Here is a 23,264-nt window from a genome sequence, read left to right on the forward strand (position 1 = left end):
CTGTGCCTACCGCCATGTTGTCCCTGAGCTCCTAGCCTCTCAGCTTAGTCACCTTAAGAAGACAGAGCTTCCCCAAATCTCAGACTGACGTGTGTCATATGACACAGGGTGCCCGGAGAACTCAGTTGGATCAAATGTTCATTCCTAGCTAATCCCCCAAAACAAGGAAGAGTCAATGAAGAATACGTATTGCGTAGAAGTCTTTCCCCAAATGAGTAGGTTTTCTTTTTTTAAGAAAATTAAATCTGGTTGCTAGCCAAAACAATCCATGTCCACTTAAGGGCTAACCCTAAAAACCATAAAACTGACTTAATAGCTAATGAGGCAGGATCTGGAAATTAATAGTCCAGAGTAACCAAGAATTATTTGGAAAATATTACATGGCTTGTCTCATCTTTATCTGACTTAGCTCAGTTACTAATGTTAAATTTCTAAAGGTCTTCTGTAAGAACACAGTTTTTGAAAAGGCCAACAACTGACATCCATGATGGCCCAACAGTGTTGGAGTCATGAAAGAGGACAACATTGGATGAGGAAAATGCCAAGCCTGGAACATGAAATTTCCCATGGTGGACACTGCAGGGCTAATTTGCAGCCCTATTAGTAACTGTTTTCTCTGTATGGAACAGGCCCTGGCTTGCAAACACCCAATTATAAAGCCAAGTATACACCCCAGGCTGCCCTACACAAACTGGGTGTGTTCTATTCTCCATCAAAATCCACTATGCTCACTCTGAAGCACTCTATAAAATACAATGAAACCTCAGATCTACAGCCTGCGGGAGTTAAAGCATTATTTAAATGGGTTGCTCACTTGGAACACAATTTATAAATTCGTAAGAAGCACTTAATAAAAATCCTGTTGAATGACCCTGCTCCTAGCAACTAACTAGATTTCTATTACACAGGAGGCGATCACATATATTTTTTTAAGAAAAATTTTACCACACATTAGGCTTCATTAATATTTATTTTAAAGATCACTTTTATTGTAACAAATATAAAGTCATTGATGTCTTATAAATTTTCAAAAATGCTTTAAGTACAAAAAAAATACATTAGTAAATGAAAGATATGTTGTAGCATTTGGTATATACTGAGTAGAGTCAACATGCACAACTGATATCAGAAAAGCTCATGCATTATTGGGAGAGAAGGGGAGCGGGACATAGGTGCTGAGTTGCTGATTACAAACTCATTGCTTCGGTCAGTTTTCTCTCTTCAGGGATACCATTTACCTGTAACAGAGACGACAGTATGCACGTGAGTTATGCAGGATATGGCACCGCTGGATTTTGAGCATAAGAAATTATTACAAGAAGAAATCCTCTTTTTAAAATGTGCATGATGCTTATATTACGTCGTTGCTAAATTTTTTTAGTTAATGTACAAAATGGTGGCTTTTGTGACATCTCCACACATGTAGATGGCTCATTTGTGGCTCTTTATTACCTTCTTTTGTACTCTCCTTTCTTCTTTCTGGTCCTCTTCATACCAGCCATCCCCTTCCTTGACCCAAACAGACCTACTTCTGCTTGTGGATAGGGCATTCACATATATGTATACATGTTATCGTGCACACATACATAAAAATCTAGACTGCAAGAAGAATTTTTCTATCGCCTTAATTTAAAATGTTTGTATTGCTTTATTTTTTCTGTTTGGTTTTAAAAGGAAGAGAATAATTCTAAATTAGCACCCCTTTTCCTGAACCAGGCTAAAATGTTTTATTTTCTCAAAAGGTATAGCTGAAAATTTCTCCCACAATAAACAAGCAGAATGAGGTTGACTGCGGGATATGTGACTGTACCTTTTAATGGTGGCTTAAAAAAATACCACATGTGTTGGAAGGGCAGCAAAAATGAGACAACCTGAAAGAGCATCAGGCCCACTGCCTTGGACCTTGTCCAGAAGGTAGTGCTATTGTCTGCCAGTAACTGCTCTATTATCCCAGCCAGGGCTCCAGCCCAGCAATACAGCAGCTCCAGCTACTTCGCTTGCTAAACTTGTGATGGGAATTTAAAAGAAAACAACTAACTGCATGAAACAAGCTGCAAATCTCCTTTTGGCTGATAAAGTCCATATAGGCAGCTACAAAGAAAATGACTTGCTCTCCAAGAGGCCACCTGAGTGCCTCAATCACTCTCATGGAGAAAAAGCCCATCACTGTTTCACAATAATCATGCACAGATCAGCCCCTTTGCACCGAGCTAGGATGAGCAGGGTGAAGGAACAGAACAGCTCAACTGTACTCATGAAAATACACAAATCCATGCATTTACAGATAGAACAGAATGAATTGGAAGCCAAGAAAAACAACATTTTAATGCAAATGACTAGAATGAGAATAAGGCACATAACTGTCCTTTAGCTCCCTACCCAAGAGCCTAGCTCCACCTAGTTTTAGGTGTGTGAGAGGCAGAAACAACAATCTCACATAGTTATACAAAATGGTGGTCCCTTTCCCTTTAGCATTTGGACTCTTTGTAGGTTCACTGAGGAAACAACAGCAACAAAACACCCAAGAGGAGACCATGCTCTCTAGCCAATAATGTGAGTCCAAGTCCAGGAGGGTAGCAGGTAGTAGGATGGTCCAGGCCATAAGGTGAAATCTTTCTTAACCAAAATGCCTGCTCCTCAAAACTTTTCTAGAAAAATAATTTAAAAAATGGTGATGAGCAGCCAAAAGACTTCCAAAGGAAAACCTTCTTTATCATGTGTACTCAGCTCTACGTGCTTTTGCTAGCAGGGAAAGTTCCCCAGTACTGAGCACAGCACCCCAACCCGGCAAGCAAGAACCATTCTCTATTGATACCCTCCAGAACAGCATCTATTCAGGATGTCTACTCTCCTAGCAGGTGATCATTAAAATATCTAGACTTTTACAAGTCTCAAAAAATAGTTATGATTTTCCTAGAAATTATGTGACTTCGACTCATTGCATGCTTCAAATAAGCAGGAATCAGAGAACAGACATCTCAGGACAGACAGACCCGGAGTTAGGAGGAAGGTGCTGTATCATTTTTGTTACAGTCATGTTCCTTTAATTTCTTTTTCCTCTTTAAAAAAGCCAGGCACGTAATTAGGAATAAGAATTTGAAATTTTTCCTCTTTCAGCGACGAATATTTCTAAGTAAGTTTGTTTCCTCATCAATCTCCTGAGTGTTTACAGAACAGCACCACCCATCAATATATTGAACGGGCTGCTTGAATCCCATTAGCATTTAATTAAAACAAGCAATCAAAACCCTAGGAACAATTCTGATAAACATCATCTTATAATTAAAATCAGATGAAAAACTTTATTATACTTGCCTCAAATCTTTGAAAAGTTGTCAAACGAAAATCTCCTTAAATTCCAGAAAGCAGTAATAGAGAAGATAAGTCTGAATGAAAACATCCAACACATTCCTACCTGTGGCCGACATTTTCTAGAGGCTCACTTAATGGCTTTCCTACCACAAAGCCACTATTCATACTTAGAATTCCACACTCAACTTACATTTTTAGAACCTCTCTTGCTTTTCCAAAAGAGGAACAAAGGCATTACTGGTTGCCTGGCAATTAGAACCAGGGATCAACCACTAATTAGTAGACAATCATGAATAAGTTAGGAATGAATGAAATAATTGGCTGTGGAAAAATTTTAGGGACACTTGAAAGAAATAAACGTAAAGAAAGCAAGTCTTGGGGAAAACAGAACAACCCAGGGAGAATTGGCCACCATCTTGTCGTCGCTGGTCATATACTAAGGGCCTTTTAAAGCGGCTTTCTAACCAGGCCAGCTATTTCTCATTGATCGCCCTAAGGCTCAGTGAGTGATCAGTCACAATGGTTTCCCTTTGTGAGAATCAGTTTCAACCTGCTCACTTACTGAGACAAATCCCGGACCCATCCAAGCTCAAAAATCTTTTATACCGAGGGGAAGAATAGGGAGTGCCCTGTAGAAAGGGAGTTGAATTCAGTCCTCCTTAATTAGACAGGACCTCCGTGGATGCTAGGCTTTAAGATCATTTACTCTTTGTTTGTCATTCGGATGCCAATTTATGCAATAGTCGAAGCCATTATTCTGAGGTTCTAAGTCTAATTAAGGAATGATACAACTGTTTTGCGTCCCTTGATGAAGATAACAGTGTCGTCAATTATGGAGGGCTATGATTATCTTTTAACATATTAGCTTCCCCCATAAACATCAAATTAGCATTTTAGGACTCACCTGTAGTCTGCTGTTGAGGAATCTGGGTCTGGTGTGGCAAGTTCCTAGAAATGATGAACATTATTGAGTAAAATGATTAACATTATTGCACAGAGAACAAGTCACATTACGATGGATATCTGCTCGGAGAGATAGCACTGAGATGATGGTCTCAGCTCCTGCTCCCCTCTCTGGAGGGCATACATGAGGAAACTCAAGTCCAAGGAAGATCAACAGCAACCTCCTGACAGTGTCCATGTCTCACCTCATGCCTCAATAAACGCTCTTGCAGGTCTAACACATACACATTACTATTTTTTTTTTCATTTTCTTAAAGGAGGAAACAGCCCTTAGACTTTGAAGATGAGACAACTAGTAACAGTGGGAAAAGATATAAACACAATGATTCCAGCAATCAAATTCCTGACCTGGACATTTTCAAAACAGGTCTAGATCATAGTGTGTCTCTATGCATACATATATGTTCATACGTATGTAGACATGCCATCATCAGTAGCATGCTCTAACAGCTTTTAAGGCACATCTGCGCCTTTATTCAGTATTGCAAACATTTATTATCTTCATGCCAAGGAGGGCCATGTCCCCTACTGGACTAGCCAGAATTTGGGAGTCACCCTTGGCCTTTCTTCCCGTTCCCTTCCCAGAGTCATTCACTGGGCTCTCCAGACATTTCTTGGTCTTAGTTAAGTCTGTCCCCTTCTACCCCTTCCTTTTCCCCCCTGGAGCCTCTGACAGGCCCTGATGGATTTCTTTCTTCACCTTCTCCCTCCCTTAAAATCCACTATGTTTACAGCTGTCAGATGACGTCCTAGGACACAAATCTCTAACACACACCTCAACATTCTTCCTATCGATCAGCCAGTTACAGGTCTAGTTTCTTCAGTATGTCTTAGGCAGTCAGAAAACTCTCTTACCCCTTGCTCTAAATTGATTAATTAATTAATTAATTAATTAATGTATATATACACAAATCTGCCCCCTACATGAGAACCTCATCTGTTTGCAACACAACGTGTTGGGGGAGTGGGGAGCCGGGTGAGCTTTCAGTTGCCTTTGAGAATTCAATCCTAAGCTTATCACAGCAGGTGTCCACTACTTGCAAAATGTGTGTCTGTGTGTTTATGTCCCTGCGTGCGTGCGTACGGTGGCATGTGTGTGGTCAGAAGTCAACCTGCAGGTTCCGATTTCTCCTTCCACCATATGGGTCACAAGGACTCAGGTCAATGACCCTTGGCAACAGGTACGGTTCCCTGCTGAATCATCTCACCGGCCCTTAAATAAAACTGCATAGAGCAGATACATACTACTCTTAGGAGTAGAAGACTCCATATGAATGTACTAAATGCTGAAATATTATTTTAATTAAAAATTAACACCTTAGGAACCTCCTCTTTGGGGTCTGGGGAGATGGCTCAGTAGATTAACCACTTGCTGGGCAAGCCTGAGTATCAGAATTCCAGTTCCCCATATTCACATAAATGCTAGTGGGTATTGGCCTGCTCATAATTCCAGTTCTAGGGAGATGGAGACAAGGGGCTCCCCTCGGAGAGGGGCAGGTAATTAGTCTAGGGACCAGCTGGTTCTGGTTTTGACTGAGAGACTTTGCCTCAACAAACATGGCAGAGAGTCTTCCAGGAAGATCTGTTGCACCATCCCTGAGCCTTCACGTACACACTTGAATTCTCCATGCACCCACAAATGTGAGCACCGCACACAGATGCGTGCAGAAAATAAGAAGGAACGCAGCCTCTTCTACATGCGTTCCCTTTCTAAGCACCCCCACATTAGGTGATAAGGAGGCCATTTAGTATGCATGTCTGAAACTGGATCAGACATGTGCTGACTGCCATTATTATATTTCTCTATTCTTATTAAGGCTATTTTGTTGCCCCAAACTGCCTTCTTAGTAAGAACCATCCTATTTTGTTAGTAACTCTGAGGGAAGAAATATACAGTAAGTTTTGAATGAACACATGCAGAAAGTGAGATACTTATGACAACTCAGGTCATATGCACATATTCATTAACATGTAGGTGTACAAATTCTATAGCAGATTTTAAATGTGTTATTAGCTTTTGAAAATATACAGTTTAGAATGTAGGTGGAATAAAGCCCAGAACCAAGCTGGTCTATGTACTATGGAGTGTCCAAGTTTTTTGTTTCTCTTTAGCAGCGTAATCCTTTTCAGCCGAAACTACACATAAAACTCCAAGGAAATAAAAACGAACAAAGGAGCCAGTCCTCTTGTATCCTTTGTTTTCTTTGCCTCAGACAAAGCCCTAAAATATGGCTAGCAACCCTCCAGGCCACAGAGGTTGACAGTCAATGATCTGAATCATTCCAGCAAGAAACGTATGTTCCAAATACAGGGGCTGGGGAGATGGCTACGAGGGTCAAGCGCTTGCCACAAGAGCATGACCCCCGGAGTTCAGATCCTCAGAACCTACGTAATGTGCTGGCTGGGAATGTCAGTCTCAGTCTTCCTATAATTCAGGGCCTGGACGCCGGGATGGAAACCAGGAAAGTGTGACGCAAATCGGCCAGCCCTGGTCCACAGCCTACCCTACGCTAAGCACCAGGTTCCAAGGAACACCACGCCTCAACCTAAGGTAGAGAGCAATTTAAAAAGATGTCCCATGTCAGCCTTGGACCTGAACACATATGTGCACATGCACCCCCACACACCTCCTCATACAGGACATGCACACGCCACAGACAAAAATGAAAAAACAAAAAAAATACACATAATGATCGAAGCAGAAAACAGCACCTGCTAGCTAAATACAGTTTAAGTCTCTACTGTTTGTTTGTTGGTTGGTTGGTTTGAACAGGCTCTTACTTGCTATGTAAATCAGGCTGGCCTTCAGCTCATAGAGATCTGCCAGCTGAGTGCCACGATTAAAGAAGCATGCCTAGCCTAAACTCATGCTCTATACTAAATGCCTTTGAGTGATTTGAAAGAATCAAGTCCCACTTAAAATACATCACTGAGGAAATAACAAAATCCATTCTCATTCAAGTTAAGGAAATTGTTTGATAATTTACCCCAATGCTTACACCCTCTTTTGGCTATCAGGTTTTAGCTATACTTAGGCTATTTAGGGAATATTCTTTCCTTTGGTTGGTTTGTTCTTTCAGAACTTCACACAATGAATTTATATTGGTTTTGGTCACAACGGTAGAAGGATTGATTTAAAAACCATAAAGAGATGAGCTGTGCATTTAACAATGGAAAAGTCAAGACCTTTATTACAGAAGTCTAAATGCAATTACGTGCACCCTTGGGATAAGGGTGGGGATGAACTTCATTTCAGTTCCTGAGGCATAACTGACATGGTTCTGTTCTCCATCTGAAACTGCTCTAACACTTTCCCTACATTCTGCATTGCACTTCCTCATTCTCCATTAGCTCCAGGCACATCTACACCTGGCCTAATAGCAAATTAAACCAATACACTTTGACAAAATTCAACAAGGAAAGAGGGGGAAAAGCCAGAATGTCCGTGTTCTGACACAGGCAGGCTAAGTCAAATACACCAATTTTTCAAAAGCCTTAAATGAAGGATACCCCAAACTCAAAATCAGTCTTTGAATAACGCCTCTGGAACCCCACTTCCTTGCTGGGCCCTAGAAAATGTTCTTTGATGAAATATTGTTTAAAAATATGGCCATCAAAGTCAATCCATGCCTGTCATTTCCTGAAACTTTTCTTCAGCTGAAGTGCTGAACTTATACAATCACAATGGTCTTGAGTGAGTGAGTGTTTAAAGAACATATAGATTTACAAGAAATTTGTAAAGAGGTACATGAGAAAGCTATTTGGACACTTGAGTTACTTTGGGGATTTAAAACAACCAATACTGCATCTAGCTAAGTCCCAGTGATGTTCATGGTCCCGAGCCTACAAATGAAATTTCAGATGAGTTTTACAAAGGGCTCACATATGCAAACAGGTTAAATGACAATGAAAATGTTGATCTACTTGTGGGGAACATTTCCGTGTGAACATGTGGGAAGCTAAGGTATGTGGGGCGGGGGGCGTGGAGGCGGGGGGGGGGATCGTGGTTTAGAGACCAGACTGGAATAGACAGCAAATTTCAATCCACCTGGTCTACATGAGGTCATATGTGTACCTACAAGTAGGGAGGTGCTTAGAGAAGCACCGCTGCGGGCACACTGAATGGCATGCCTACCACTCACAATGCTGGGGCTGCGATGAAGAGAAAGCATCGCGGGATAGGAGCATGCCCATCTTCCAAGGACACAGGCCACTAAAGCAATTAGACAGGCGAGTAGGGCTGACTTCTGACAACAGAGTACCTGTAGTCCTTCAAAGAAAGGGCCTTTATAAAGTCGTAAGACGATTTAGAACAATTACGTTATCAATGATCACATGGAAAGGTTATAACATGTAAACTGTAGCATTATATAGAAAGCTAAGAAAAACTGAGACTTTCCGAATTATTAGCATTAATTATTTCCCAATTTTACTGCCAATAATTACCTGCATCTAAATAGAAAATTGTGTGAATTAGTCATTGCACAAGCTTCATACTCTAAGAAAGCAAAGGCAATAATCTGCAAATTAGTAAGTAAGTGATTTGGAGGAGTACACAATTATTCTATTATTTCTACAACTGTTTCAAGGTAATTTACACTGTTGGCTACCTTGTAGAGTAATTCTACGGGTAAAGTGAATGATTATCATCCAATTAGACTCAAAAGCCAAAATGATTTGCTAAAAGCACAGATTCTACACCAGAGTTGAGAAGAGGGGGCAGGGCTTCAGTGTGCGGAGGGTCTTTTTAAATAACATAGAGACTTTAGTAACAAGACTGGAAGAGACAGCAAATTTCAATCCACCTGGTCTACATGAGGTCATATGTGTACCTACAAGTAGGGAGGTGCTTAGAGAAGCACCGCTGCGGGCACACTGAATGGCATGCCTACCACTCACAATGCTGGAGCTGCGATGAAGAGAAAGCATTTCGGGATAGGAGCATGCCTTTAGCAACAAGCAGTAGTTGCATTAGTTAGGAAAGCTGCCAATTATTTCAGCAAAGTTGATATTGCCAAAACCTGCATTTTCCCCTTTTAAAATGATGGCTTGGACTCACTACTCTTTTTGATGAGAAATAGGAAAATTGGAAGAGGATGGTAAGGGAGAGTCACACGGAGCCTGAAAACAATGCTATGGTTTTAAATGTAAAAATCTTACTTGTAATTAAAATCAACACTATATTTTATATAATATATAGAGGAGGAAGAAGAACCCTCTATCCAATTTGTTTTTCTTTTCTCTCTCTCTCTTTTCTACTTTTCTCTCTTTGTTGTGTAAGGCCAGAAGCAAACCCATCACATCTTTAACCTGATTCAGTAGAGACCTACAGAACCAAAATCCACCAGGTAACAATGAGCCCATCATTCTTAGTCTATGCTTACAAAAATAAGATAAAATGAATGACTCTGTAGTACTCTTGGCAGCTGGCAGTTCTTGTCAATAGGAGAGCCATCGTCTTGGTCTTCTGAAATGGTCGGTTTCAACTGACAGTTACTTTCTTTAAAACTTAATTTTTTTTATATGTGGAATTTTACCTCACATTTGATTTTTGTAATTACTGAACAGAAGAGAAATGGAAAATACTCAAATAAAAGCTAAAATTAGCTTACTGGCTTTAATTATAAGACTTAATTGCACTCTTACAGTTGTTGATTTGCAAAAAGATTTAAGTGTAGCCTACCTCCTGTTTGAAGGGCACTCAATTATCCTGGATTAGATGTTAGGTTTAGTAGGATGAATAAGGACAATTTTTGCATATCCAGTTTAAGATGTGATAGGAGAAAATGTTTGGGGCATTTCCCCAAACATGTTTTTCATTACATAACGGTCCTCCAGGAAGATGCTTCCACCTAAAAGTCATTGGCTAAGGAACTTGTTATAAAAAGAATAAGGAGGTGGTAGATCATGGCCCTGGAAGGTAATGTAGCTCATAAACACCACAAAATACATCAATGTTTTTCTAGAAAATTCAATATTTGGGATCCTCCAGTCAATGCCTGCTTCTCAAGGAGTAAAAATATATATTGACTACATGTCTTAAGGTATTTTTATCCCTTTATTTATTTTAGTTTTTCAAGGTTCAACATCCTCTCGTTCTTACTTGGCCACTGTTTTCAAGTCAGTAACAATCACTCACTTCCTCACAGCATTTCCTTCAAGCAGTTGAAGAATTTGATGAAAAGTCCAAATGTTTTGCTACATATACTTACAAACAGCCCAAACGTTATAGACAAAATCTACCGGGACTCCTACTTCACACCTGCACATATGCCCCATGGGGGACCAAGAAAAGACAACAACTGTCTTTTAAAACTCTAGGCGGAGAAGTGTGTACACAGTCTGTACTCTTACTGCATCTCATTAGAAAGGCCTGGGAGGCTTTGCAATTCTCAGTCTGAAACCTAAATTCTCTAAGCTTCTAAGTGGGGATTCACAGCCATGGTCCTGCTCTCATGGCCTGCACTTGCGCCTGCCTCCTACTACTGTCAAGGCTCCACAGAGATTCTGAGCACCAGGGTTTGGAGATGGCATTAGACTATCTTTCAACTTCAGAACATAAAATTCTATGACTCACAACTTAACCTTGTAACTATAAAGAGTATATCTTCTAGACCGAGACAGGAGCTCCACAAAGAGAGCAACAGAACCAAAAAATCTGGGTGGGGAGGGAAGGAGCATCAATAGAAACATATTCACTGAGAGACACAGATGACAAAGAAAGGACGCAATGAGCCTGAGTAGGTAATAGGAGAGGGACCACTTGCCTCAGAGTAGCTGGCTCCTACTTTTCCACATGGTCAAGGCAATCAAACACTGGCAGGTCTAAGAAACTGCCCATGGCAGAGGACACCAAGGAAACATGCCCTTAATGAAATGTTAGAAGAGAAAAAGGAGATGACTGGGAAAGCAGTGAAATCTAAAACCTGTCTGCAGCGTAGGTAATAGCAAAGCACCACTGTTAATAACCTCACCCTGGCCACATGCGTTCAGGGTACCACAAGGTGGTAACGAGAAAAACTGACTGAAAGTAGCTGCATACTCTCCATTATCTTTGCAACTTCCTTAAACCTGCAAGGTCGATCCAAACATATAGAGAGAAGGAGTAAATACATCAGCAAAGATCAAATTAAACTGATCTTCCATCTCAACACCACCGGAAATGCCATCCCATGTTCATATTATCTCTACGATTTGAAACGTAAAAGAAACCATGTTCTAAACATCCCCATTTTCTGAGCAGGTGACGTGTCTCCCAGTCCTATCCAGCCCCTGTGTTCCTTCTTCTTTTAATGTCTCTGTTCTATAAGCTGGTTCAGAGATACATTTGAGGTCAATGGCCACATACTATCTATCCAAATTGGTAAATACCCTAATCTTCACACTGACCTTATTTACTTTTGTCTATTGTTGGTGTCTTAAATTTATCACACACTAAAGATCATGCTCATTCTTTTCTTTTTCTTTGCTTTTTTTTTTTTTTTCTGGATAATTTATGGTGTTAGTCTGGAGCCCTGTGAAGTATTGTGCCAAAAAGAGAAAATATTTCTAAGTAAGAGATAACAGGGGCAGCCCTTAGTGACACAGCTATTGTGAGCTTTCTGTACGTCTCAAGTGGATTGACTAGCTTAAAAGACCAAATTAATTTTTATACAGCCTTGAAGGAAAGCTTTGAATGGCCTCTGGTCTTACTTCTAGGCTCACGTAAGAGTTTTGCCATATCGCCTTGGCCTGAATATCTCTGCTGTCAAATCTGAGGAATAAACACGAAATCCTGTAGCTGATCAACCTCTTTACGAATGATGGGCTTAGCACCCTTCTATGTGTGAGACTGAAACGCTAGCCCTTTCACAACGGGCTAATGAGCAAACACAAAGCCGCATTATCCGAGTATACACCTGGCGACAAAGACCATATGCCTGCTCAAAGAAATAGCTCATTTTCACCTTGAAAATTCTGCTCCATCCAAATGACCAAAATATTTATTTGTCCACTTGATGCTAAAATAAAACTTAAAAAAAACAATGATTTTTTCAGCTAAAGTCTAAAAGTTGAATTTTTATAATAAAAAAGTGTTGATGACTCTGACACAATAAATTCCCTATTATCGGGCATAGTTAGAAAATGGGGTTAATCACACATTCTGGCTTATAGAGAGTTTCCATAGAGACCATGCGCATATTATCCATTTCCAAGAATAAAAGAAAGATAATATACACTCAACACCGAAACGCCACCGAATGTAATTTAATTTCCCTCTGATGAGTCAGGCGCACTTGATGATCCCACGGTGCCTCAGAACAATCACTGTGAACATCATCAATTATCCGCGGACCCTATTTATATAGAAGTGCTAGTTAATGGAGCTTTGCCATTAGCAGAAATGGAAATAATACAAAGGTTTTTCTGGACTTCAAAACACATACATGTTGAAATTGTTGCAAGCTCAATGTAATAACCTATTGTATTTGCAAAGAGCTGATCAGCCTTAACAGTGGTCTTGTCGGGTTCTGAAAGGTCTGAGAAATGCAGACACAAACTAGACAGACAATTTTGTTTTGTTTAGATATCAGTAACAATGGGCTAAAATCCTGGACACTCAGGAGAATCAGTACTTTTTAAGGAGATATATTTCTTGTCAGCATACAGGACTAGAAAGGGTGTCTAAAAGCAGCAGCAGTCTTTTCCTGCTCATTTAGACTTCACAAACGCTAGCCTAACTGCATTTACACACATCCAAGTCCCTCAGCTCACCATAACAAGTAACTACGGCTGTATTCAAAAGTTTTAGAGCATCATGACTAGAAACATTCCCAGAGCTGTGTTCTCTGGAGAATTAGCCATTCTCACCCTCTCTCCAGGTTCTACAATATCAGAGGATAAAGGTACTTGCCCCAGAGGCTAGTGACCTGAGTTAGATGCCTAGGACCTATGTGCTCTACAGAAAGAGAGAAGCAACTCCTGTAGGGTTTCCCTGACTACTGCTTGAGCATTACTGCATGGAACCCTCCCGAAAATAATAAACATAAAAAAAAAAAATTAAACGAACAAAACCCTGGTTTCTGAGAATGCTTACTAACTTCATGTTTTGAAGACTATGAGCATGTCTTTGGCACCCTCTACAATGTAAGAAACAGTATGATTCAATGTGAGAAACAGTATGATTCTGAGGAGGAACAGGATTATTTTCAATTCTCATCTAAAAATGTGGATAGATGGATAAGCTGTGTATTATTACAACATTCTTTAAACTACTGATTTTTCTTGTCAGTCCCTAATTCTAGTAAATGGGGTCTTAGATTAGCCTATACCAATAGGCCACTAGCCTTTATAAACAGAGTATAAATGTATACCTTTTCTCTATATTAAAATTATATATTGTGAAACTTACATGTGCTCATCGTGAGTATAAATTTTTTCCAAAATCCTGAATTCAAACACATGTACCACGTTCCACGATCACTGAAGGACACACACAGCCTTGGCCTACACAAACCTAAGTAGACGCTGTTAGAAATTTAAGAGACCATTTCCAATTATGTTAGCTTTTCAAAGTATTTGGGAGGTTGACTATTTAGACTGTTCTACATGATTATTAGCTGATTCTATTAATAAGCACTCTCAATGGAACACTACTTGTGCCCAACACAATTCTCATATAAAATTCTCTCTCTCATGTGTATGTGTGTGTGTGTGAAGGTGTAAGGGAAAGAAGAGAGAGATTTTTTCTGCATATCCATTGCATGAACATTTAAAATAGGAAGGAACACAAAAATACAATTGTGGCTTCTAGTTCTTGGGGCAACACAATTTAACCCATTCCAATATAAGGTTTGAAAAAAAGGAAAAAAAAACACAAAAAACCCTACATTCTAAAGGAATAAATGGCGGTTTTACCTACCACTTCATATATCAAAATCTAGTTCCTAAGCGTATGCAATCTCCTTCTCCTTTCCCCCACAGGCCCCCCTTCTGGCTTCCTGAACGCTGTCCCTGAAGCGTGAAAGACCGGCTGTAATTACATGTATGTTCATCGGCACTCGGTGGCACATGCCTGTGTTTCCAAGGTAGGAAGCTGGAACAACCTGGGCTACATGAAAGCCTGCCTTAAAAGAATAAAACCAAACAAAAATAATCGTGTTCAGAGCCCAGAGTTACTTGTTTTATATACAAACAGGTCAGAGAGAGAGAGAGAGAAAAAAAAAAACCTAAAATCTTTTATACAGGAAAAAGTCTAGATTATAAAGGTTGTGGCACTTAAAAATAAAAATTAACTAACCAAATCCATCATGTCTTACAAACAAGGAAACTGTCTTTTTTTTTTTTTTTTTTCATCTAGGCCTATCTTTGCCAGAGTGAGTTCATCGTGGGATATACCTTTGAATCAGTGTTACCTTCTCACATATTGGTGTGTTTTTATTACTAATGAAAAAAACCTTGAAATGACTTTAAGCACATTTACGTTAAACCAAGTCATGATATGTGGGTACGATGTTCTTCAGTCAGAAATGAACGAGACCAGTAACGGCCTCATGCTGTGGCTCGCGCAGATGTTAGTGTGCCACCCATGCGTGTGGGCAGCTCTGCCTCCAGGTGGACACTTACTGCTGTGTCTGCATCAGCGGCATGTTGGTGCTGTCGTAGGTGTCTGTGTGCAGGGGGGGTATGATCTCCCCAGTCACAGGATGGAACACGGGCAGAGTCGACAGAGGCCAGGCAATCTCTCTGTTTTTGGACATGTCTCGAAGCTCCTTAGTAGATTTCTGAATAGAGCTGTGATGGACAAGTTGGATACTACATAAAAGAAAAAAAAAAAATAAAACAACATGTATTTAAAATCATATACTAGCCCTAATGTGTCACCAATTTGAAAAAGTCACTTTTTTTTTCTTTAAAAATAAGACATTATTGCTTTGGGGGTGTTCTATAAACTAGCTCAGAATAACATGCATCTCACGCACCTTTATGTAAGTCTCAAGTTAAACTCTGCTAGGAAGCACTATGTTAATATTACAGCCCAAGTCACAAACTAGTTACCTATTTAATTTCTATGATTAAGATAAAAAACTATGATAGCTTTTATATGATTGTTTCTGGTAGGGGCATTTATAAATACTCACGGGACTTTCATTTTATGGAGGGTTATTACTGCAGATTCAGGAAAACGTGTATGAAAGGCCTTGTCATCTGTCATCTGGTTTATAGAAATGCAGATTGGGAAATCACATAATATAAATGGCATGTTAATATTCTGAATCTGAAATAGTTTAGGTTTAATTTTTATCTAGGTTACTTTAGGTTTTGAGCCCTTTTTTTTTTTTTTTTTATTGTCTACCCATCCTAAACATCTCTAGTTAGAAAGCAGCTTTCAAGTTTGTGAAGTCAAGAATGAACAACGGTGAATGAAAAGAAGGCATGAGACACATGGGCGCAGCATGATGGGTAACTGAGAAGTGACGAAAACAATGATAAAGAAAATAACAGGAAAGAAGACACTTACTCTGGGGTTTGCATGTTTCTCTTTTCCCTAGAAACAAAACAAAATTTATGAATTAAATAATAGCATTGATATTTGGAACATTAAGACTATATGCTCATGGGACCTTGTGTGATGTGGAAATGCTGATGTCGTGACTCAGAAGCAACCAGGCAGTGTTTGCCACCAGGTTTATATATTACTTGGATGAGTAGACATACAGCGATGGAATACTGATGAGAAACACACAGAAAATGGAAAAAATGGAGATTAAGAATCAAGCTCTTGATTGAAATAAACTCTATGACATAATGAAATCAGGCTACATGAAGAATGGAGAATTTGTGACTTGCTGCTTTATGAGTTTTTGAGCCTCTGCTTTGTTACCCTGACTTCCAAGTAATCTCAGGAGATTATCTTAATTGACATAGATGTCCTGAAAGTGCTAACTATTCATGAAGCAAGACTCATTACTCAAATGATACCTTATTTTCATTAATTTACTCCTGGGTTATTTTTTTTAATATATTTTAAACATTTAGATTGTGTCACCCTGTTTGACAGCAGAATGACTTCAAGAAGAATTCTGACCATCACTTTTCATCACACTGACTAAGACAATTTATTTATTTAAATGCAATTACCATGTCAATAGACGCCTGTCTCTGCTCACACAAGATGGCTTGCCTATCCACGGTGTCTAGCCTCCATTATTCTTGGGACTGTTTTTCCATCCTGAATTTATATCTAGCCTTAATCATTTCTGAATAAAGTAATTTTGGCCCCTAATTTGGTTTGCTAGACTCACGGCTACTTTAATTCATTTTAAAGGAATAAAGCACTACTGTTTGATTTGAACAAAATCTCAATTCATTTCTAGTGTGTTTTATGGACTAGATGCGACTTTGCTTCTAATGGAATCATCTATGTCGTTGTCTTAACAGGCTTTTGCCAATTCTTTATTAGTGTTTGAAAGTACTCACACTCCTTCCCGTCGGCAGCACATGATATAAGCGAGTATTAGGAAAAGCGCTAGCGCTACTGCCGAGGGCACAGCCAGTGTGACGAGGAAATCCGTGTAATAGTCTCTGCTTTTCAAAGAATCAGAGGGGGGCGTGTATTCCCCACCATCGGGCAAAATCCCCTCACCACGAGCCACTTCCCGATAGGTGGACACTTGCTTTGTTTTATCCACCTGACATAAAAGAAGACAATTGCACATCAGATTAACAGCTACAAACATCATGAGGTGTTAAGATCTAGACACGCCAGAGCAGTCTGTGAAAAAATTATCTTCCAAAGCTGAGTAGTTTTCCAATCGCTTTATCACCCTGATTTGTTTTTCTTTATTAGAGTTAGGGAAGGTAAGAATGAAAGCAGTGAAGACTCTATCTTGGCCTGTTTTCTCTAGCCTTCTTGCTACATAAACACACACACACATATCCGCGTGTATGCATGATGTATGTGAGTGTGCATGAGTTTGTTGGTTGCTTGCAAAGCAGACAATACTGAAGTGCAAATGTTAACCAACTGGCTGGTAAACCAGTACACAGGGATGGTTTGTAAGGTTAGTGGAATCAAAAACGGAACATAGAAAGCAAAGAGAATTTCCAGTGGACTACTCTATCTTTCTTCTGTTTAGCTGACACCAGTTTTGGAAAGAAACGCAGAAGGCAGACCCCCCCCCCCCCCCCGCCCATGCTGTGGCACCACTACGTTTTGTTCCAGGGTCACAGTGTCACACACTGCACCTCCTCCGCTAACTCCTCGTCCGCCCGCCTTCACGGTGCTACGTGTAATTCTCCTAGGCTTTTATTGAAGGGCACTAAGAACGTAGCCACGTGAAATTGGCTTCATTTCATGATTTAAATGTTGGGAGGATTATTTTTGGCTTTATTCAACATTGCCTGCTGGAAAACTCCACTTGGATGTTATGCCCTGCTAACAAACCCCTTCAGCACCTATACAGGAGTCAGTGCTCTGCTTCCTTCCAAATAATACGTTTATTATTATTATTATTTATAATAATTTCCTGGGGTTTGGATTTGTAGAATTTAAAAAAAAAAAAACCTGGTTGTTCAACATAACTGTATACTATTTTAAAAATTTAAGTCCTGATTTTTCCATTTAACACAACTTATTTATTGCATTTGTTATGTGACTATCTTATCTTTATTTTTAGGGAGAATGTAGCCTTCGCTGGCCTGGAACTCCCTATATAGAACAGGCAGGCCTCAAACTCACAGAGTGCTGAAATTACAGGCATGTACCACCACACCCAGCCCAGTGACTCTTCTATTTAAACCTCCTTAAATATCAAAAATACATTTCAGAATGATGTGGCACATAAATAAATACATATATATGTATATATATATATGTATATATATATGTATATATGTAAAATAAATGAAAATTTCCAAAATTTTCAGTTATAAAAGCCTTGCCATCAGAACTTTCAAAACTGGAACACTTTTTTAACCTTTAGAAGTTAGACACAGTTGCTAAACATAAGTTCACGTCAGCGCATAGCCATGAGCAGAATGCTGCTGGCAGGGCCCGTGGTCTCCTGCTTGGTGAGAGGAACGAAGTCCTGATCCCAGCTGCTCCCTGTCAACCTTGGATGCCTAGCACCATGACAGAAATATTGAGCTCTACGGTGTTAATATATACTCAGGATTGTACATAAGCCATAGTAAAGTAATAAAACAAGTAATAATTAATAATAATTTTATGAGATTTAAGAAGGCAAAGAAAGGGTCTAATTTTTCTAAGATACAAAAGAAAGGGGAAAAAAAGCATTCAGGGCAAGGAGCCATGGGAGTGCTAGGCATTGCAACGTGAGAAATGTGTTCTCATGCCAGCACCAGGCCTGGAAGCCACCTGTAGTTGCCTCTCTAAGACATGACATGACAGTTGTGTTTGTGTGTAAGTAACTCTGTTCAAACGTCAGTTTTAAACTTAGATCTAAATCACTCACTATCAGTCATAAAAAGTTGACAGAAGTCAACTCTAAAGGTCACTAAAGAATTGAAGGCCATAAAATAATTAATCTAAATAAGACCGAAATATTGTCTAGAAAGACACAGAGGGCATGCACTATAGATAAACAGATAACATACATCTTTTATATGTATGTGTGTGAAACCACTTACAATTGTTAAGCATTCCATTTTAAAACATGCTTGCAATTGTCAAGGAATGAATGTAATCAATAACACAGTTTTGAGGTGGTTTAAGAGAAACTTGTACATTTATTTTTAAGGCTGTGGGTAAAACAACTCTCCCTTAGAGCTGTTCCCCGTTTCTCACTTGAGCTCGTGGAGCGCTGGCTCACAGCAGAACACAGCTTTATCTGCACTTCTAATTGTGCTCTGCTCCTTCCTGCCAAAGTAAGATGGTGGCAGGATATGTGGGGAGCCTTCTGCACCCACCACACCGGCTCCCTGGTGTCTGCTGAGCCTCCCGGATGCCCAAGGGCTTCATTTGGACCACCCGCCAAGCTAATCCAGCCTCAGCATCTCATCAAGTGCGGAGCACAAAGGTGGCGAGACTCATTCTCAAATGGATGTGCCCTCAATCCTTAACATCAAGGAAGCCCACAGGGTCGACAAAGAAAACCTAGGACTTATTTCCAACAGCAATTCAGGTTCTAGTCAAACGTTATGTCCAAACACATCACTACTAATTAAATTTGCAAAAGCAAAGTTAAAAAAAAAAAAACAAAACTCACCAGTGAAATTTTGCACCAGTCAATGTAAAACTGAGTTCGAAATTTTTTATCACACGTTATCATAGGCTCCATTTCTTGACTGCATCTTAACTGATTCTGTGGATTTTCGACTTCTCGTAAACAAGAAGAAAATGCAACATCGGCACCAACCATGACATAAACGCTGCAAAAATGTGAAACTCTCAAGTTATTCTTTAGGAAAATTGAAAACACTGAAAAAAACAATTTACCCCTGAAAGCAGGATTTATCCCTTTGAATTGAGGGATTAACTAGAATCATCTCTGAGAGAGGAGCCTAGGCTCTCAAAGCACTGATTCATGGAGGGGCCTCCCATTGTCCATTCCTTTATTCAACCAATATTTACTAAGTGCTTAGGTGTATGGGGCACCCCTTCCATTCCATGAGAAGGCCGGGAAGTTGTATTTCATTCCCCCCCCCCTTTTTTTTAATCGAATTCAAACCAGCTACGTGCTTATATAGCCTGATTATTGTATTTGGTAGACTACTTCCATTAAGATTCTCCTTCAGATAAATTTGTTAAGAAAATAACCCTATCACTAAAATAATAGTTGCAAGTGGTGGTTCTTCATTTGATTTTCTCATTCTGCAATTATGACATTACACCCTTGAGGAGCCGAGCTCTCTGTCGACTTCATTATTCAACTGGACATTTCTGTCAGTGTTTCATGCACACAGGCCCCTCTGTGCTCGGTTTCATTTCAGATCTCTCACTCTTCAGCTAAAGAAGTTACCAGAAGAGAAAATCATTGTTTGTTCAGCACAAATGAAGCAAAACATGTTTTCTTGAAGGGTGCCCTTATCGTTATGAGGAAAGAATGGCACTGAAGTGAGAAACAGGGTTTCACAATGAAGAGGACAGAAACTACTGCGACAGGGGCAATCCCAGAGACTCTGCCGAAGACAGGAGTCCTATCGACTTTCCAAAGGAAAAGAGAAAAACAAAGCAATTATCTAAATAACTATAATTTCTTTTCTCAAGAGATAAGAATTAGGTATCTGCAAAAAGTGACCAGTCTACCAGGGATGCAGCTGTCCTTTAAAATATTTTAAACACTGATCCTGAGACTCAAAAAAGTTCAAGAAAACTGAAAAGCCAAAAAAAGAAAAACCCGAGTAAACAAATTTGAAAGATGCACAATGAAGGTTTGCAAACGTACTCAAAGCTACAACATAAAGACAGAGTGTATTGCATGGAGTTAGATATACAAATCAATGAAATAGAACCAAAAATCTAGAAATCAACTCTAAGATTTAGTAAGTGGATTACTGTCACAAAAAGTATGACGGCAGATGAATAGTTATTTACAATTTATGGTCTTAGAACAATTAGGTATCCACATGAAGATGAAAAAAAATTAAATTCCATTACTACCATCTCATGCCATAAATACAAAATTAACCACAAAACTGATTGAAGACTTCTGGGTTTGTATCTAGTTAACACAGCAGAAGATTGGCAATCACCACCACATAAAACAAAAGATGAACAGAATAAGAAAAAAGAAACTGAACAAACTGAAAAAAAAAAAAACTGAAAAGAGAGCTGTAAGACAAAAAGGCCTTAGAGCAAACTGATGTTCCAGGCCTTGAACAGACTCACAGATGCATACAGATAATCACAGCCACCTGGAAAAGAAGTTTACAAGCCAGAGCCCGTCAGGGGTCCTGCGAGAAGGTGAACAGGTAACAGGAGCAGCATTAGGACATTGCTGGAGGGTCAGACAAGCCTGAGTCACAGCTCTACTGCAGTCTGGTCATGGAGGGCCCCGGCACATGCTTTCTCACTGGTAGACCTGGCTCAGCTTCTCTGGGAAACCTAGATGTTCGTGTTGTTGGCAGGAAAAAAGAGAAATAAACAATTCTGTTGTTCAAAAGGCCTGCCTTCAGGAGAAACTAGGCAGAACTGCAACTGCTGGGAATAATGTAAGAGCCCAAGAGGGAAACGCTCACTCCTCTGCTTCAGCCAACGTCTGTTAAAAAGAAAACTACAGAGGATGAGCTTCCAGGCACAGGCTCACCTGGTAGCTCCTCACAAAGGCCCAGCCCGGCATTTTAACTACATGGTTACTTAACTTATAGCAGTTCCTTTTACTCAGTATCAGTCCAATTGCCAAGAAAAAAAAAAAAGTTGGAGGCAAACATCACAGCATGAAAAAAACAGAACAGTATCTGAACCCAACCCAGCAACACATAACGTGAGTTAAAAAAAAAAAAAAATTAAAGAATAATTTAAAACTACTTTGAAATAAACAGAAAGAATGCCATGGGTTGTCAAAATTGGGACAACAGCCAAGGCAGTTCTTAGAGAAAAATTTATAGTGCTGAATGAATATATTAAAATAGAGAAAGATTTAGACTCAGTCACACAAACATCCACATTAGGACAAAAAAAAGAGTCAGCAAACTAAATCCTAGGTATATTAATAAAAAGCAATAACAAAAAAATAAGAAATGAATGAGTTAGAAACAAGACTGATAAGGAAAATCAAAGAAATGAAAAGATGATTCTTTCAAAAACTGATAAAACAGGCAAATGGGGAGGTTGTTTACAAGTTGGTAATGCAAGAAATAAATAATACACATTATAAGAGATTTCATGGACAGAAACAGATAACCAAGAAATACCACAATCATCTTCATACCCAAAATTTGATTGTGTAGATGAAATTTAACAATTACAGAGGAGACCCATCTTCCACAGCAGTAAAAAAAGAAACAATCTGTGTAGACCCACAATCTAGAAAAGGAACTGATCAGTAATCAACCCTCGGTGTGGAAAACTGCAGACTCGCACTCTGGACTTCCTTACTCATTGAGTAAAACAGAGCTGGTTTCCTGGAATGTCCTCAGAATACAGAAGCCAATAGAGAATTTTCTAGATGGTGCCTATCGTCTAGCCCTTGCAAGGTATAAGCAGGGGAACCAGAAATTTTAGGCTAGCCTCACTTACTACATGGTGAGTTTCAGAGTTATCTGAAATCCAAACAAAACAAAATAAAAAGAACAACAACAACAAAAAAAAAAACCCCCAGCAAGTTGAATCAAAAAATGTATAAATAAAATTATAAGAGGTAGCCATGTAGAATTAACCCAGTTATAAAAATTAAAATTTAAAATAAATTATCATATCAGTGAATTACAGAGAATGATCTTATTAATAGGTTAAGAAATATCATTTGATAAAATCAAACACTCACAAATTATAAAATCACTTATATGAATGAAAGAGACTTTCTAATCTCAACATGGGCCATCTTTTAGAATCAAAATAGCTAATGTTATATTTTAAAAATGAAAAAAGAAAGAAAGAGTTCTGGCTGAGGAAGAAATTCAAGGCATGATGATTCGAAAGAAATAAAAAATATCTTTGTTCATGAACAGTAAGATCCAAAATAATGGACAAAATGCCTCTCAGAAGTAATGATTCATTATATTAAGTTTACAGAATACAAAGACTAAAGCACTAAAAATCATTTTTCTGCATACTAGCACAGATGATTCTTGAAACAAAACCACTATCCACTGACATTAGAACCTACCAAAAATAAACTAAATAGAAATCTTTAATAGTACATTCAAACTATATATATGAGAAAAACAAAACTCTATGAAAGGAATAAAAAACAAAATTAATGGGAAAAATTATTAAGAGGAAGACTCAGTATTGTCAAAATGACAGTTCTTTCCAAATTAATCCATAATCTCAGTGAAATGCTAATCAAAAGCCTGCTGGTTGCTCTGAGGATCTTGACAAACTG

At 39.1% G+C, this 23,264-nt stretch overlaps 1 protein-coding gene across 6 annotated transcripts in view; it reads right to left on the reverse strand.

Moving 5' to 3' along the window:
- Positions 1 to 967: 967 nt before the first annotated feature.
- Positions 968 to 23,264, reverse strand: part of Sgce (sarcoglycan epsilon) — a 70,363-nt gene continuing 48,066 nt past the window's right edge. For 2 of the 6 annotated variants that reach the window (XM_055612991.1, XM_055612992.1), the window contains 4 exons: positions 19,485 to 19,647; positions 16,735 to 16,946; positions 15,776 to 15,802; positions 14,877 to 15,069 (listed from right to left, as the gene is read on the reverse strand). In XM_055612991.1, coding sequence (XP_055468966.1) covers positions 14,877 to 15,069; positions 15,776 to 15,802; positions 16,735 to 16,946; positions 19,485 to 19,647 — 595 coding nt within the window. Of the gene's footprint in view, positions 1,239 to 3,315; positions 3,351 to 4,216; positions 4,261 to 14,876; positions 15,070 to 15,775; positions 15,803 to 16,734; positions 16,947 to 19,484; positions 19,648 to 23,264 lie in introns of those variants that run through there. The other 4 variants (XM_055612987.1, XM_055612988.1, XM_055612990.1 and 1 more) reach the window with 4 other exon arrangements.

The sequence above is a fragment of the Psammomys obesus genome, unplaced genomic scaffold (assembly GCF_907164565.1).
Source record: "Psammomys obesus unplaced genomic scaffold, mPsaObe1.curated_primary_1811, whole genome shotgun sequence".
Classification (NCBI taxonomy): Eukaryota; Metazoa; Chordata; class Mammalia; order Rodentia; family Muridae; genus Psammomys; species Psammomys obesus.